Source organism: Amblyraja radiata, chromosome 14 (genome assembly GCF_010909765.2).
Source record: "Amblyraja radiata isolate CabotCenter1 chromosome 14, sAmbRad1.1.pri, whole genome shotgun sequence".
In the NCBI taxonomy this organism is placed as follows: Eukaryota; Metazoa; Chordata; class Chondrichthyes; order Rajiformes; family Rajidae; genus Amblyraja; species Amblyraja radiata.
In genome coordinates, this window is record NC_045969.1 from 21,388,795 (window position 1) to 21,403,761 (window position 14,967).

General features: G+C 39.4%; 1 protein-coding gene across 6 annotated transcripts in view; it reads right to left on the bottom strand.

Annotated features, from left to right (window-relative positions):
- The window catches only part of scml2 (Scm polycomb group protein like 2), a 126,799-nt gene that overhangs the window by 35,963 nt on the left and 75,869 nt on the right, over window positions 1-14,967 (bottom strand). For all 6 annotated transcript variants that reach the window (XM_033032757.1, XM_033032754.1, XM_033032753.1 and 3 more), the window contains one exon: window positions 2,364-2,611. In XM_033032757.1, the coding sequence (XP_032888648.1) occupies window positions 2,364-2,611 (248 nt within the window). The remainder of the gene's footprint in view (window positions 1-2,363; window positions 2,612-14,967) is intronic.

The window sequence follows — 14,967 nt, forward strand, 5'->3', positions numbered from 1 at the left end:
GTGGATACTCACATTTATCCACATTATATTGCATCTGCCATGCTTCTGCCCACTCATCCAACCTATCCAAGTCACCCTACAGCCTCCTCGCAGCTCACACTGCCACCCAGCTTTGTGTCATCCGCAAATTTAGAGGTTACATTTAATTCCCTTGTCCAAATCGTTAATATATATTGTAAATAACTGGGGTCCCAGCACCAAGACTTGTGCCACCCTACTAGTCACTGCCTGCCATTCTGAGAAGGACCCGTTAATTCCTACTCTTTGCTTCCTGTCTACCAAACAGTTCTCTATCCATGTCAATAACCTATCCCCAATACCATGTGCTTTAATTTTGCACACTAATCTCTTCGTGTGGGACCTTGTCAAAGGGTTTTTGAAAGTCCAGATACGCCACATCCACTGACTCTCCCTTATCCATTCTGCTTGTTACATCCTCAAAAAATTCCAAAAGATTAGTCCCAACAGTTTACCCAACACCATTTTCTGACTAATGTGGATTCCGTTCGGTTCTTCCCTACCACTAGATCCTCGGTCCCCTTGGTATTTTAGGGAGATTGTTTGTGTCTTCCTTAGTGAAGACAGAACCAAAGTACTCGCTTAACTGTTCTGCCATTTCCTCGTTTCCAATTATAAATTCACCTATCTCTGACTGTAAGGGACCTACATTCGTCTTCACTAATCTTTTCCCGTTTACATATCTAAAGAAGCTTTTAGTCAGATTTTATATTCTCCGCAAGCTTTCTTTCATGCTCTTTTTCCCCCTCTTAATTAACCCCTTTGGCCTCCTCTGTTTGAGTTCTAAATTTTGCCTAGTCCTCTGGTTTGCTGCTTCTTCTGGCCAATTTATATGCCTCTTCCTTCGATTTACCACTATCCTTGACTTCCCTCGTCCGCCACAGTTGAGCCGCCTTCGCAGTTTTATGTATTTGCCAGACAGGGATGAACAATTTCTGGAGTTCATCCTTGCGGTCTTTAAATCTTTGCCAATGCATCTCCACCATTAACCCTTTAAGTATAATTTGCCCGCCTATCCTAGCCAATTCTCGTCTCATACCTTCAAAGTCTCCTTTATTCAAGTTCAGGACCCTAGTCTCTGAATTAACTGTGTCACTCTCCATACTAATGCAGAATTCCACCATATTATGGTCACTGTTGCCCAAGGGGCCTTACACAACAAGATCGCTAACTAATTCTTCCTTACTGCACAATACCCAGTCAATGATGGCCTGCCCTCTAGTCGGTTCCTCTACATATTGGTTTAAAAACCCATCCCGTATACATTCCAGAAAATCCTCTTCCTCAGCAGTGTTACCAATTTGGTTGGCCCAATCTACATGTAGATTAAAGTCGCCCACGATAACCACTGTACCTTTGCTACACGCATCCCTAATTTTTTTTCTGCTTGATGATATCACCAGTGGATCAAGCAATCCACAGTGCACAGATAAAGGGTACAACATATGGTGCAAGATAAAGGCCGATAAAGTCAGATTATGCTTTGGTTAAAGCCAAAGCAAAGCTCTTCTTTCCATTATATATCTTTCAGAAATTCCTTTCTGAACAATTTTATGATACAACTGTTGACTCTCTTACCAACAGAATAATATTTGAAGAACTGAATTTTAATAAATGTAAGCAGCAAAGTGATTAGTAAAGAAGTTTATGTCTAAAATTGAACCATGTCCAGTTATAAAGGGAACAATGGCAGCTTTTATAAGTAATTCAATATAGTTTGCCTGATGTAAAGGCTCAGTCATTGAGACTCGAGTAATAGAGGATATTAATGTTCATCATTATTTTGGTATGTCAGACAGTGGCATCCAGCTTTTGTTTTAAAGAAAAGAGTTTGCAGGACAAGATTGTCACTGATCACCTTTTATTGCCCCACCTCAAGAGGCCGTGAGGATTGTTGGAATTGTTTCCTTCTGGAGAAATGCAGACATCAGGAAGTTAATATCAGAGATATTCTGCACTTCCAAATTTTGCTACATAATATTGTTCAGAGACAGCATGAAAATATATGAAAAGTCATTATATCATTGCTCTTATAAAGAAATACATTGAACATTACAAAAATGAGTTATAGCTGGTGTATTCATGGGCAAGTAAATCTAAAATCTTAATGGCAAAACTTTCTGGCTTTGAAGTATTTACTTGTACAAATATGGAATCTCATTCCTTTTACTTGACAAAAAAGATAACATCCAAAAAAATTACTGAACATCATGTACAAATATGACAAATACATATGAATGCCGCTAGCACCTTTTGTCTTTTACAATATATATATAACACATACTTTGGGTTTGGTGTACTACATTTATAAAATGAAGAATTTTGGTAGAGGTGTCTGAACAAACCTTCACTCCAGGCTTTGCTCCTCTTTTCGTTGGTTTGATTCGATCAGCACCAGAAACAGATTTAGGTGATGAATTAATTTGCAATGGTATGGTCTTTTTTGAAGGGGAATGCCCAGGTTGTTTGCCTCGAATGCTTTTACGCCCCTTCTGTGTTGGCATCTCATTAGGTTTCTGTGGTAGCTGCATCGTCCTTTTAGTCAATCTGGAAGGAGTTGATGGAGTTGCAGGAATATTCTTTGGAATAGAAACTGTGAATAAGCAGAACATTTAAAATAAGTGAACATCTTAACTGAAATACTTCAAATATTAACACTAATATATTCCTATTGGGTCAAGAAACTAACCATATTTTCCTTCACAATCTAGCTAGATTGACCTCCATCCATTTGTCTAACAATGCTTGTGTCAGCTTGACATCAATGATCACATGCTCACTTCCCAGTCATAAATTTGATCTCCACTCCAGAGATGCAAATACAATCTGGACTGACATTTTAATATTGCACATATAGTGCCCTCCATAATATTTGTGACAAAGACCCATCATTTATTTATTTGCCTCTGTACTCCACAATTTGAGATTTGTAATTAAAAAAAAAAAATCACATGTGGTTAAAATGCACATTGTCAGATTTCAATAAAGGCCATTTGTATACATTTTGGTATCATTATGTAGAAATTACAGCAGTGCTTATACATAGTCCCCCCATTTCAGGGCACCATAATGTTTGGGACACATCAATGTCATGTAAATGATAGTAATCATGTTTAGTATTTTTTTTGCATATCCTTTGCATGCAATGACTGCTTGAAGTCTGCGATTCATGAATATCAGCAGTTGATGGGCGTCTTCTCTGGTGATGCTCTGCCAGGCCTGTATTGCATCCATCTTTAGCTTATGCTTGTTTTGGGGGCTAGTCCCCTTCAGTTTTCTCTTCAGTATCTTAAAGGCATGCTCAATTGGGTTCAGATCGGGTGATTGACTTGGCCACTCAAGAATTGACCATTTTTTAAGCTTTGAAAAACTCCTTTGTAGCTTTAGAAGTATGTTTTGGATCATTGTCTTGCTGTAGAATGAACCGTCGGCCAATGAGTTTTGAGGCATTTGTTCGAACTTGAGCAGATTGGATGTGTCTATACACTTCAGAATTCATTATGCTACTACCATCAGCAGTTGTATCATCAATAAAGATAAGTGAGTCAGTACTTTCAGATGCCATACATGCCCAGGCCATAACACCCCCACCACCGTGTGTAACAGACGAGGTGATATGCTTTGGATCTTGGGCAGTTCCTTTTCTCCTCCATACTTTGCTCTTGCCATCACTCTGATATAAGTTAATCTTCGTCTCATCTGTCCACAAGACCTTTTTTTCAGAACTGTGGTTGCTCTTTTAAGTACTTCTTGGCAAACTGTAACCTGACCATCCTATTTTTTCAGTTAACCAGTGGTTTACATATTGCAGTGTAGCCTCTGTATTTCTGTTCATGAAGTCTTCTGCAGGCAGTGGTCATTGACAAATCTACATCCGACTCCTGAAGAGTGTTTCTGAACTCGGACAGGTGTTTGAGGATTTTTCTTTATTATAGAGATAATTATTTTGTCATCAGCTGTGGAGGTCTTCCTTGGCCTGCCAGTCCCTTTGCAATTAGTAAGCTCACCAGTGCTCTCTTTCTTCTTAATGATGTTCCAAACAGTTGATTTTGGAAGCCTTAGGTTTGGCTGATATCTCTAACAGTTTTATTCTTGTTTCTCAGTCTCATAATGGCTTCTTTGACTTTCATTGGCCAACTTGGGTCCTCATGTTGTAAACAGCAATAAAAGTTTCCAAAGGTGATAGAAAGAATGGAGGAAAGACTAGGTGCTGAGAGCTCTCTTATACCTGCATTAAGGAGGCATTTAAACACACCTGAGCAAATACAAACGCCTGTGAAGCCATGTGTCCCAAACATTATGGTGCCCTGAAATGTGGGGGGACTATGTATAAACACAGCTGTAATTTCTACATGGTGAAACTAAAATGTATAAAAATACCCTTTTGCAGTTTAACCACGTGATTTTTTTCTATTACAAATCTCAAATTGTGGAGTACAGAGGCAAATAAATAAGTAAGTAAGTTTATTGGCCAAGTATTCATATACAAGGAATTTGCCTTGGTGCTCCGCCCACAAGTAACAACATGACATACAGTGACAGTTACGAATGACTCAGAAAACACGAAACATTAATGATAAAACACCATTGATCAAGCATGTGAACCAACAAAATACCAGATCAAAATGATGGGTCTTTGTCCCAAACATTATGGAGGGCACTGTATCTTAAGAACAGGATATTCTTGGAAGAAAGGTTTATACCTCAACCACAATAATGAAACAGAGTATCAGAAATCGTTATTGAAATGTAATAAAACATTTCTTATTGTTGCTGGCAGAATACAATACAATACAATACAATTTATTGTCATTTGAGCCTCAGTGAGGCTCAAACGAAATTCCGTTTCCACAGCCATACAAACAAAGACAATTCCTGATGAACAAGCATAATGTTCTAAATCCACACAGTGATTGTTCTTTAAAAGTTGGTTAATTAGTTGCTCAGCATATTCAGACATCCTGAAGTCAGAATTATTATATAATTAGGAAATAAAAGGACCAGAAAGATCTCCAAGCCACCAGTTTTATTGTCAGGAAACTACAGGCAGTTAAAACTCCCAATTTTAATTGTATTTTATCTCCTAGTTCAATTAATCCTATTAAACAATATTACATTAACAAAAAATAAAATATGAGATATAATTTACTTATTTTATTCAAATGGTGTTAGATTGTTATCCTTGTTGTTCCTCCCTTTTGAATTAGACAATTTCCATTCATTACCTATTTAAGAAATCAACTTTTAAGGTCTGAAAATTAAATTCACTGATAGTCAATTCACTCTTTATCAACACCATCTGCCATTGTGATCTTTCATGCCCGTATCATAATATGGCAGTTGATGATACCGACAAAAACAGTAAATACTAGAAACACTTGGCTGGTCAAATTTGCTCAGAGGATATTAAGTTAATCTGAAACATTAATCATATCTTATCCAAATGACTCCAGCAATTGATCTCCGATACTATAATCAAAGTACTTGACCATCAGGGTGGCATTTTGAAATTACGAAGATAGATCTGCCCAACTACGACCACCTCTGCTGTTCCCCTTGGCTTCCAGTAGTTTCCTACATCCACTTTTCTGATGAAAGTTACTGCTGAATTTAATTCTCTGCACCTTCAGGCAGAAATTGCCAAATCATAATTTGCTATATAATATTGCTCATCATAGAGAACAGAGGGATCTAGGAATAACTGTGCATAGTTCCCTGAAGGTGGAATCTCATGTAGACAGGGTGGTAAAGAAAGCTTTTGGTGTGCTGGCCTTTATAAATCAAAGCATTGAGTATAGAAGTTGGAATGTAATGTTAAAATTGTACAAGGCATTGATGAGGCCAATTCTGGAATATAGTGTGCAATTTTGGTCGCAAAATTATAGGAAAGATGTCAACAAAATACAGAGTACAGAGGAGATTTACTAGAATGTTGCCTGGGTTTCAGCACCTAAGTTACAGAAAAAGGTTGAACAAGATAGGTCTTTATTCTTTGGAGAGCAGAAGGTTAAGGGGGGACTTGATAGAGGTCTTTAAAATTATGAGAAGGATAGACAGAGTTGACGTGGATAAGCTTTTTCCATTGAGAGTAGTGAAGATTCAAACAAGACATGATTTGAGAATTAAGGGACAAACGTTTAGGGGTAACATGAGGGGGAACTTCTTTACTCAGAGAGTGGTAGCTGTGTGGAATGAGCTTCCAGTGGAAGAGGCAGGTTCGATTTTATCATTTAAAAATAAATTGGATAGGTATATGGGCGTGAAAGGAATGGAGGGTTATGGTCTGAGTGCAGGTAGATGGGACTAGGTGAGAGTAAGTGTTCGGCACGGACTAGAAGGGCCGGGATGGCCTGTTTCCGTGCTGTAATTGTTATATGGTTATCATCTTCCATCTGGTGATCTTGCTATTATTTTCCCATAGTTGTCAAAGCAGAAAGAACGCAGAGCACATGGAAAAGCTCTGGTGCTGTACATTTTTTTATTATATGCAAAAGACCATCCTTTCCTCTTTGGAAGAGCCAGCTCTCACATAAATTGATTGTATGACAGCCTTTGGTAGTTAGTATAGCAATCCAACATCATCCCTGGCAAAGCAGAAAATAAAATGACAGGATTACTTTTACATGCCTTTGTCCGAATTGCATGTAGCTTATGATGCCCTGCCCTTCGCTGTAACAGGATCATGCATGCATGTAACATTTGCAGTACACCTGCTTCCTTTACCCTTCAAGAGCAGACTTATCACATTTAAATAGTACAAGGTTAAAATTCACAAATAATTCTCAAATAAGCACTATTTGCTAAAGTTCAATGCAGCAGTAATTGACAAGCCCCACCCAGGGTCTCACAATATGGGTTGATACCATTGCATTATTGAAATAACATTATACAAGAGGAGAAACAAAATCTAGGTAAACAGAGCACAAAGTAAAATAAAAAACTACAAGAAATATCCATATTTTTTCCTTGAATAGAAGTCATTATCAGCAACAATTCACACAAAAATCTAACCTTGAACACCAAATTGAGTAAGTCAGGTCTACAAATAAACAAAGTACAATTTTACGAAATTAGTGTTGGAGGGAAGAAGTAGCAGGAATATTTATCAGTACAGCTGTTTCTAGGACTTCAGCCAATAATAAATCCAAGGCACAAGTAACTGCAGGTTGGAAAGTTGACCAAAAATCAAAAGGTTGGAGGAACTCAGCAGATCAGGTAATACAAAACCGTGCTGACTATCCCTGATCAGCTCTTGTTTATCTAAATGAAATGCATTTAGAATACTCAGAATACTCTCCAATAACTTTCCGACCACAGATGTTAGACTGACTGGCCTTGACTTCTTAGGCGTTTCCTTACAGGCCTTCTTAATAGAGGCACAACATATTTAACTCAAATCTCATCCTGCAATTTCCCCTCTAGCTGCCCACAGCTTCCTCGGATATATCCGATCAGACATGGGAGATTGGTCTACCTTCAGACACATTAGGACGTTTAGCACTTCCTCAAACGTAATACTGACTACCCTCAAGACACTTCCATTGATAGCCTCAAATTCCCCGGTCCTCATGTCTTTCTCGGTAAGAAGAGAGGAGAAACACTCGTTGAGGACCTTCCCATCTCCACAGAGATAACCTCTTTGATTCCTGAGGGCCCCATTTCTCTCCCTGGTTACCTTTTCTCCCTTAATGTACATAAAATCTCCTTCGATTAACCTTAATATTATCTTCCAGCCTTCTCCTGCCCCCTTTTCGCCCTCCCAATTTCCTTCTTCAGCATCCTCCTCAGTTCCCAAAACTCGTCCAGGGAAACGCTTGATCCCAGCTACCTATACCTGTTCCATGCTCCTTCCTATTCTTGACCAGAGCCTCAATTTCTCCTGTCAACCAAGCTTATGATGCCCTGCCCTTCGCTGTAACAGGAACATGCATGCCCTGAACTGCTGTCAGCACACTTTTAAAAACATCCCACTTTCCAGACATTCCTTTTCCTGCATACAGCCTGCTCCAATCAACTTGAGCGAGTTCCTGTCTAATACCTGTCTAAATTGGCTTTGCCGCAATTTAGAAATTTAACTCACAGGCCTGCCCTGTCTTTATCCATAACTATATTGAAGCTAATAGAACAGTGGTCGCTGGTCCCAAAGAGCTCACCAACGAACACTTCAGCCACTTTCCCCTCCCAATTTCCTAAGGCTAGATCAAGTGTTGCACTCTCTCATGTAGTGCCTCTACATATTGCCATCGGAAACATAGAAAATAGGTGGAGTAAGCCATTCTGCACCTTCGAGCCAGCAACACCATTCAATATGATCATGGCTGATCATCCAAAATCAGTAACCCGTTCCGACTTATTCCCCATATCCCTTGATTCCCTTCGCCCTAAGTGCTAAATCTAACTCTCTCTGGAAAACATCCAGTGAATTGGCCGCCACTGCCTTCTGTGGCAGAGAATTCCACAGATTCACAACTCTCTGGGTGAAACTTTCCTGAACACCCGACAAATTCTACCCCGTCTAAACCTTTTCCACTATGACAATCCCACTCAATATTGGGAGAGCTAAAATCCCCTACTCTGACAATCTGATTAGTCCCGCATAAACCCTCACTTACCCATAAAGCCATCAATGTCATCTCTGACCACTGCAGTGACATCGTCAATCAATAAAGCAACACCCCCTCTTTTACCCCACTTCTCCTTCTCCTGAAGCATCTGTACCCTAGAACATTAAGCTGCATGTCCTGTTCATCTCTTTACCAGGTTCTGTTCTGGCTACAACATCCCAGTCGCACGTACCTATCTACGCTGAGTTCATCTGCCTTTTCCGTCATTCTCACAATAAAATAAGTACAATTCAAACCAACATGCTTTCCTCGCTTCCTACCATCTGTCCACTGAACTTTCGTTCATTACCACCCATACCAACTTCCAGTCTCTCACCTGCCTCGATTCCACATTGGGTTCTGTCCCCCTGCACCCCCCCTTTCGAGAATGTTATGCAGCTGTTCCGAAACATCCTGGACTCTGACACAAAGGAGGCAACACACCATCATGGAGCCTCGACTGCTGCCACAAAATCTCCCGTCATTGCCCCTAACTAAAGAGTTACCTACCACAATCTCTCTGCCAGACATTACCCTTCCCTGCTCTGCCTCAAGAGCTAGGCTCGTTGCCGCAGCCCTGCTAGGTACTGCTGTTCAACTCTGACGTGTCATTTCCCCTCCCCCAACAGTTTCAACTAAGAGTGTACCTATTTTGAAGGGGGATAGTCACCAGCACTCCAGGTCTATTTATCTTCCTCGTGATCACTCACCATCTCTCTTCCTAGACTTTGGGCATGACCACCTCACTATTTAATCTTATCCAATAAGCTCTCATTCTCTCAGATGGTGCAGAGGTCATCCAGCTGCAGGTCTAGTTCCCCAACACGGTTTAAGGAGTTACACCAGCAGTTTTCCTGACTTCCCGCATCCTGCAGGACTATGGTATCAATTTACCTACCATCACCACTCCACTGAAACAAGGAAAAAAGCACACACACACAACAACCTTATCCTCTTTTGTTTTTAGCCTCCTTGCCTCAGCCACCTTGACAAAGACTCCTGAGCCTAAAACACACACTTGCCCTCCACACAACACTTCACCCTCACACAGCCCTGCTCCCATTAGGCTGCTCTGCTATATCTTGTTTTATTTTAATTTCAATTTGCCAATGTTGATCATTCAACTAATCCACTGATTTAAATTGTCCCGTCCCTCATGTTAGCTGGCTCCAGTAATCCTCCGCTTACCGTATAAATTATCACGCAATTTTCAGATATTGAAATTGAATATTGATACTGATGTAATTGGATAGCATTCAAAACAAAGATGTTCACTGTACCACAGTACATATAATAATAAACCTTATTATAGCCATGTTGACCATCTCTGATTTGGTTCTGTCTGTGCAAGTGATCTTTAATCATGCTGCTCAAGATTTGTTTCCATTCATTTCCTAATAGTGTTCGGCTCGCAGGTCTGTAATTATTCAGTTTTTTCCCCTGTTGTTCTTCTTGAAAAGGGAGAAGCACCTTCCAGTCATCTGATATTTTAATCTTTGCTGGCTACAAATAAAGTATCTCTAGATATCCAGGTTATTACAGCATAGGGAACAGCTTGATGAACTAGAAGCAATACCTCTAAATAATTAGGCAAGGATTATTGAATAATAGTAAAGGAAAAATAAACATGATAACATTAAGTGACAAAATTAATTCATTGTTTAATTCTTAAGCAATGCCACAGTACCAGTGTTTGTTTGGAAAACGCAACTGGGATCATGGTGTGCAGTGTCAAAAATTCAAAGTGAAACTTTATATTTTTCTCCTCATACATTGTATGTTGTTTTTCTGTCCTTTGTATGAAAGGAGACAAGCAATTGTTTCTCATTTAAATCGAGGCAGTTGAAGAGTACAGAATATTAAATGTATGGAGCATTATTACATGAATCAATATTCCACACACAGCGTCACTGCTCCAGTCAAACATCTATGCAAGAACAAGCTAAAAGAAAATAATTTTGCAATCCACAGTAGAGAATATTCACCATTCTCCCAAAGTAATAATATTTTATTATATGATAATTTTAACAAGGAAAGTAAGTTTATTAAACTGTTACAATCTTACAAACTGTTACAATTAAACGTTGGCAAAATAGATTAGGTATTCTTTAAAAATAAAGCACAATATCTACTGAGAAACAATTGAAGCTTACAAGTCCTTCAATAAAAAAAATTTCCACAATAGCTTGATATCAATAGTTAAACTACAACTATAAATCATAATGTATTTATAATTATTGACCAGCACAATAGTAAAAAACAGGATTGATTAATTGCATCAGAATACGTATCATTTAAAAAAAAAATCATAACTTCTAGCACCAAGTCCAATGACACCAATTTATGACTTTTTTTATACAAAGAAAGGGTACTGCACATTTGAATTTGAGCACGTTTGTCAAACAAAAGCTACACAGGCAAATAACAACAAAGACACCCAAACTTGGTTCAATTTAACAACACCAATAGAAATGAAATTTCATGCTTTAGTGTTTACCGTGGTGATTTTAGATTTCTCTCTTTCTGAGACCAACTCCTATCAGCTTAAGAACCCTGAATTTTCCTTTTAAATTTCCTTTGGTGACTGCACTTTTTTTCCCATCGACCAATCCTTCAACAAAGCCCATGCTGATTGAAGCTCAATTGCCAAACAGCACGTTGATGATATTTGCATTAGTTTGGGGATCTGGGGGACGCGGGGGAAGGGTAGAAAAGAGAAGTGTTGCATTTTAAACTAATGTGTATCCTGTGTGCAGGCTAAAGTGACAGTCTCATCAGTCACCTGCTCCCACTATCTTCGCCCCTGCTTTTGCACAAGGCGAAACGGTTAAAAAGGGTCAAAGATCCACAAAAGGCAGAAACCCAAATTAGTAATTTGCATTTGTAGACAAAGGCAGCCATTCCAAAATATGTGCAATAAAACAAAAACCAGGAACACTTGTATTAAATTCTCATACAGTGGTTGTTTAACTCAATAGCACATACAGGTTTTGGCAATCTGATTATATTAAGAGATAGGGTAATATGCAACATTCATTTCATAATGAACTCTGTCATATTGAAACATTATTTTTACTGCAACGTAAAATTTTAAAATATGCAAAAGCCAATGCGGGTACCAGTTCTGTATGGTCAATACTTGACAAAGCTCAATTCATTTCCATCTTCTGTTTCTCAATAATCAAGGCGTACCGTCCCAAGAGTATTAAGGAATATTGTTTTTTTTTAATTATCTAAAACAAGCTAACTTGGCCACCACAGAAGAAAGGTCGAAGTCATGAAAATATTCTATATGAGCACTTTACATACTACTCAAAATCTTTGCATTTAAACCACATTCAGCCGTTTTAGAGCTGGAGATTTACAAGCAATTATCCACCCAGGTAATCACGTTTTCAGATCCATACATTAATTTGAATATTTCATCTATTCAAAGACCAGACATAATCACAAGACCACTTCCAAGAATAATACAGAACATACAACAGTACAGTGATAGGCCCTTCGATCCACAATGTCTATGCCGAACACGATATCAATATCAACTCTTATCTGCTTACATGTAGTCATACAGCATGGAAACAGGCCCTTGGGCCCAACTTGCCCACACCGACAACATGCCCCATCTACATTAGTCCCACCTGCTCGTGTTTGGCCCTCCAAACCTATTCCATTCACAATATTGAAAGATACACCAAAAGGCAGATCAAAGCCAGCAATGAGGTTCAAGGAAAGGTGCCCACAATGGCCCATTGTTGGCAATGGGGAAGGTGATAATGAGTAATACAAACCTAAGATCCTATAGCGGAGCAAGATGGGCTACTCCTGCGAAATGCAATGGGCTGACGTGTAGTACGCTACGGAGGGGATCCTGGGCATTTTCCCCCGCCCATTTTAGTAACCAGAACCTACCTGACCCGACCCGACTCGCAGTGTAATCCAAAGATCTTATAGCAGAGCTATAGGATCTTTGGTGCAATTCTGTTAGTTCACACTTCTGTTAATTCTTGTCAAGAATAAAATTTGACTGGTAATTGTCTTTTTTAATGTTTTTTTAAATCATTTCTTTTTAAATGGTTCATAGGCTGTGTTTGAGTTGATTTTGTATTAACCGGAACCTACCCGACCCGACCCGACTCGCAGGGTAATCAATGTTGCGGGGGAACAGTTTTTGTGTGTGATATTGGGTTAGATTCATAATTCTGTTAGTTCATAATTCTGTTAATTCTTGTTAAAGAATAAAATGTTTATAAATTTTGCCTCTGGTAATTTTCTTTTTTAATGTTTTTAAAATCATTTCTTTTTAAATGGCCCATATGCTGTGTTTGAGTTGATTTAGTATTACACTTGCACTCTGTAATTCATTCATCTAATCACATTAATGTAATCACGCTGTTCACATCTGCAGTATTTGGGAAAATAATAGCAATATGAAGATTCCAGTTGCTCTAGCCCTGGAATATTACTTAATGTTTTGTGCTTATTTTCTATTTTCTATGGAGTTGTTTCTCCACAAATAAAAAGGGGTCTGGTCTTCCCAATAGCCAGAGAGTGGAATGAGATCTGCCTGTGGGGTTATCTAATTGAAGGATTTCACAAAATTAACTTTGTTTTGAGCAAGATTTACAAAAGATGTATAACTTAAGGATGGTTTTATTCCATAAGCATACAACTGACTAGATTGTGCTGGAAAGAACACACATACATGAATGTGATATAGATGTACATAATCATATAACACACACAATTATATTTCTTCTGATTTTTATATCCAATGATGAACTTTATTTCAGACTAGACAAGGGACATTAAATAATAAACATTGTAAACCTCCCCGCAACTTCACACACACTAGGCCCTATCCACCCCTCAACTATCCCCCCCCCCCCCCACCCCCGGCACTCCCTCGCCTCCCCCCACACTACAATGTCTCCCCCCCTCCTATGCCCCTCTCCCCGCTGCCCCGGGCCACGCACCCCCTCTCCCCAGGCCTGTGGTTGCAGGGGAAAGTGCCTTGGAAAATTGTGGCTTGGGTGGGAAGGGATGAGTTAACCAGTTAGTTGCGGAGGGAATGGTCTCTGCGGAAAGCAGAAAGGGGTGGAGATTGGAAGATGCTACGAGTGGTGGGATCCTGTTGGAGGTGGTGAAACTGTCAGAGGATTATGTGCTGTATGCGACGGCTGATGGGGTGAAAGGGGAGGGGGAGGGGGAAAATATGGATAGGTGATGTTTTGGGTCAACTGAAGAAGGGTCTCGACCTGAAAAGTTGCTTATCCATATTCTCCAGTAATACAGGCTGACCTGCTGAGTTACTCCAGCATTTTGTATCTTATTTTAAAGTACAGGTTGGTTCAGGAAAGGAATAGTTCATTGTCAACAAGTCAAATGGGAGAGAGAAGGGTGGAGATAGTGAAAGGCTGGAGGTGGTAAATTGGAGAAGACAAAAGACTACAGATGGTGGCATCTGATAAGGAGGCAAGGCAAGTAGTGAAATGTAGAACCAGAAAGAGGAATGGTGGGTACTGGGGAAGAGAGGGGGTGATGGGATCCCCTAAGGTGGTCGGAGTCTAAGATGAGCAGGAGGAGGATGCATAGGAGAGGAAGGGGGTGGTACGAGGAGTGCTGGGGGAATCTAAATAAATGTATGTGTGAGGTAGATGAGGAGACAACATGTTGGTGGAGGGATGTGACCTGAGAATTCAATATTCATGTTGTTGGGTTGTAGGTGACCCAAGCGGAAAGAGGTATTGTTCTAGTTTGTGCATGTCACCGTGGCATTGGAGGGGACCATGGATACACAGGTTTTTAAACAGGTAAGAGGCAACGTTCAGTTTTAACTATCTTTTTTAAGTTACTTAAAGCTGGATTACTCATGAGGAGCCAACTAAAATCAAACCAAAAATATTTCTGTGATAAACCCATTGTCACCTGTATTAATAAAACCCAATATTCTGGCAAAACTTACCCAGTTACCATTCCCTAATATATCACTAATATGTTTAATACAAAGTCCACTTTCAAAGACATTGATCAAAAGAACTTTTTATAGAAAATGTCACTTCCAATGTAATGCAAATAAGCACAAACAGAAAATGTAGAGAAAAAGAATACTTCTCAAAACAATGTGTATCCGGATCATGAGTTGCACCAGACCAACCATCTTTGCCTTTGCACTCAACAATGCATGAACAAAGCATTTTCCTCTGAGCAGATGCATTATTTTTACTTGAAGTATGCTGACCTATCTTCTGTAATAACTGCCATGTCATAAATTGTCAGCTTCATCATCTTTACACTACAAGTTTGACAGCAACTTCAGAATTTGGAGTCAAGACAAAAATCTTAC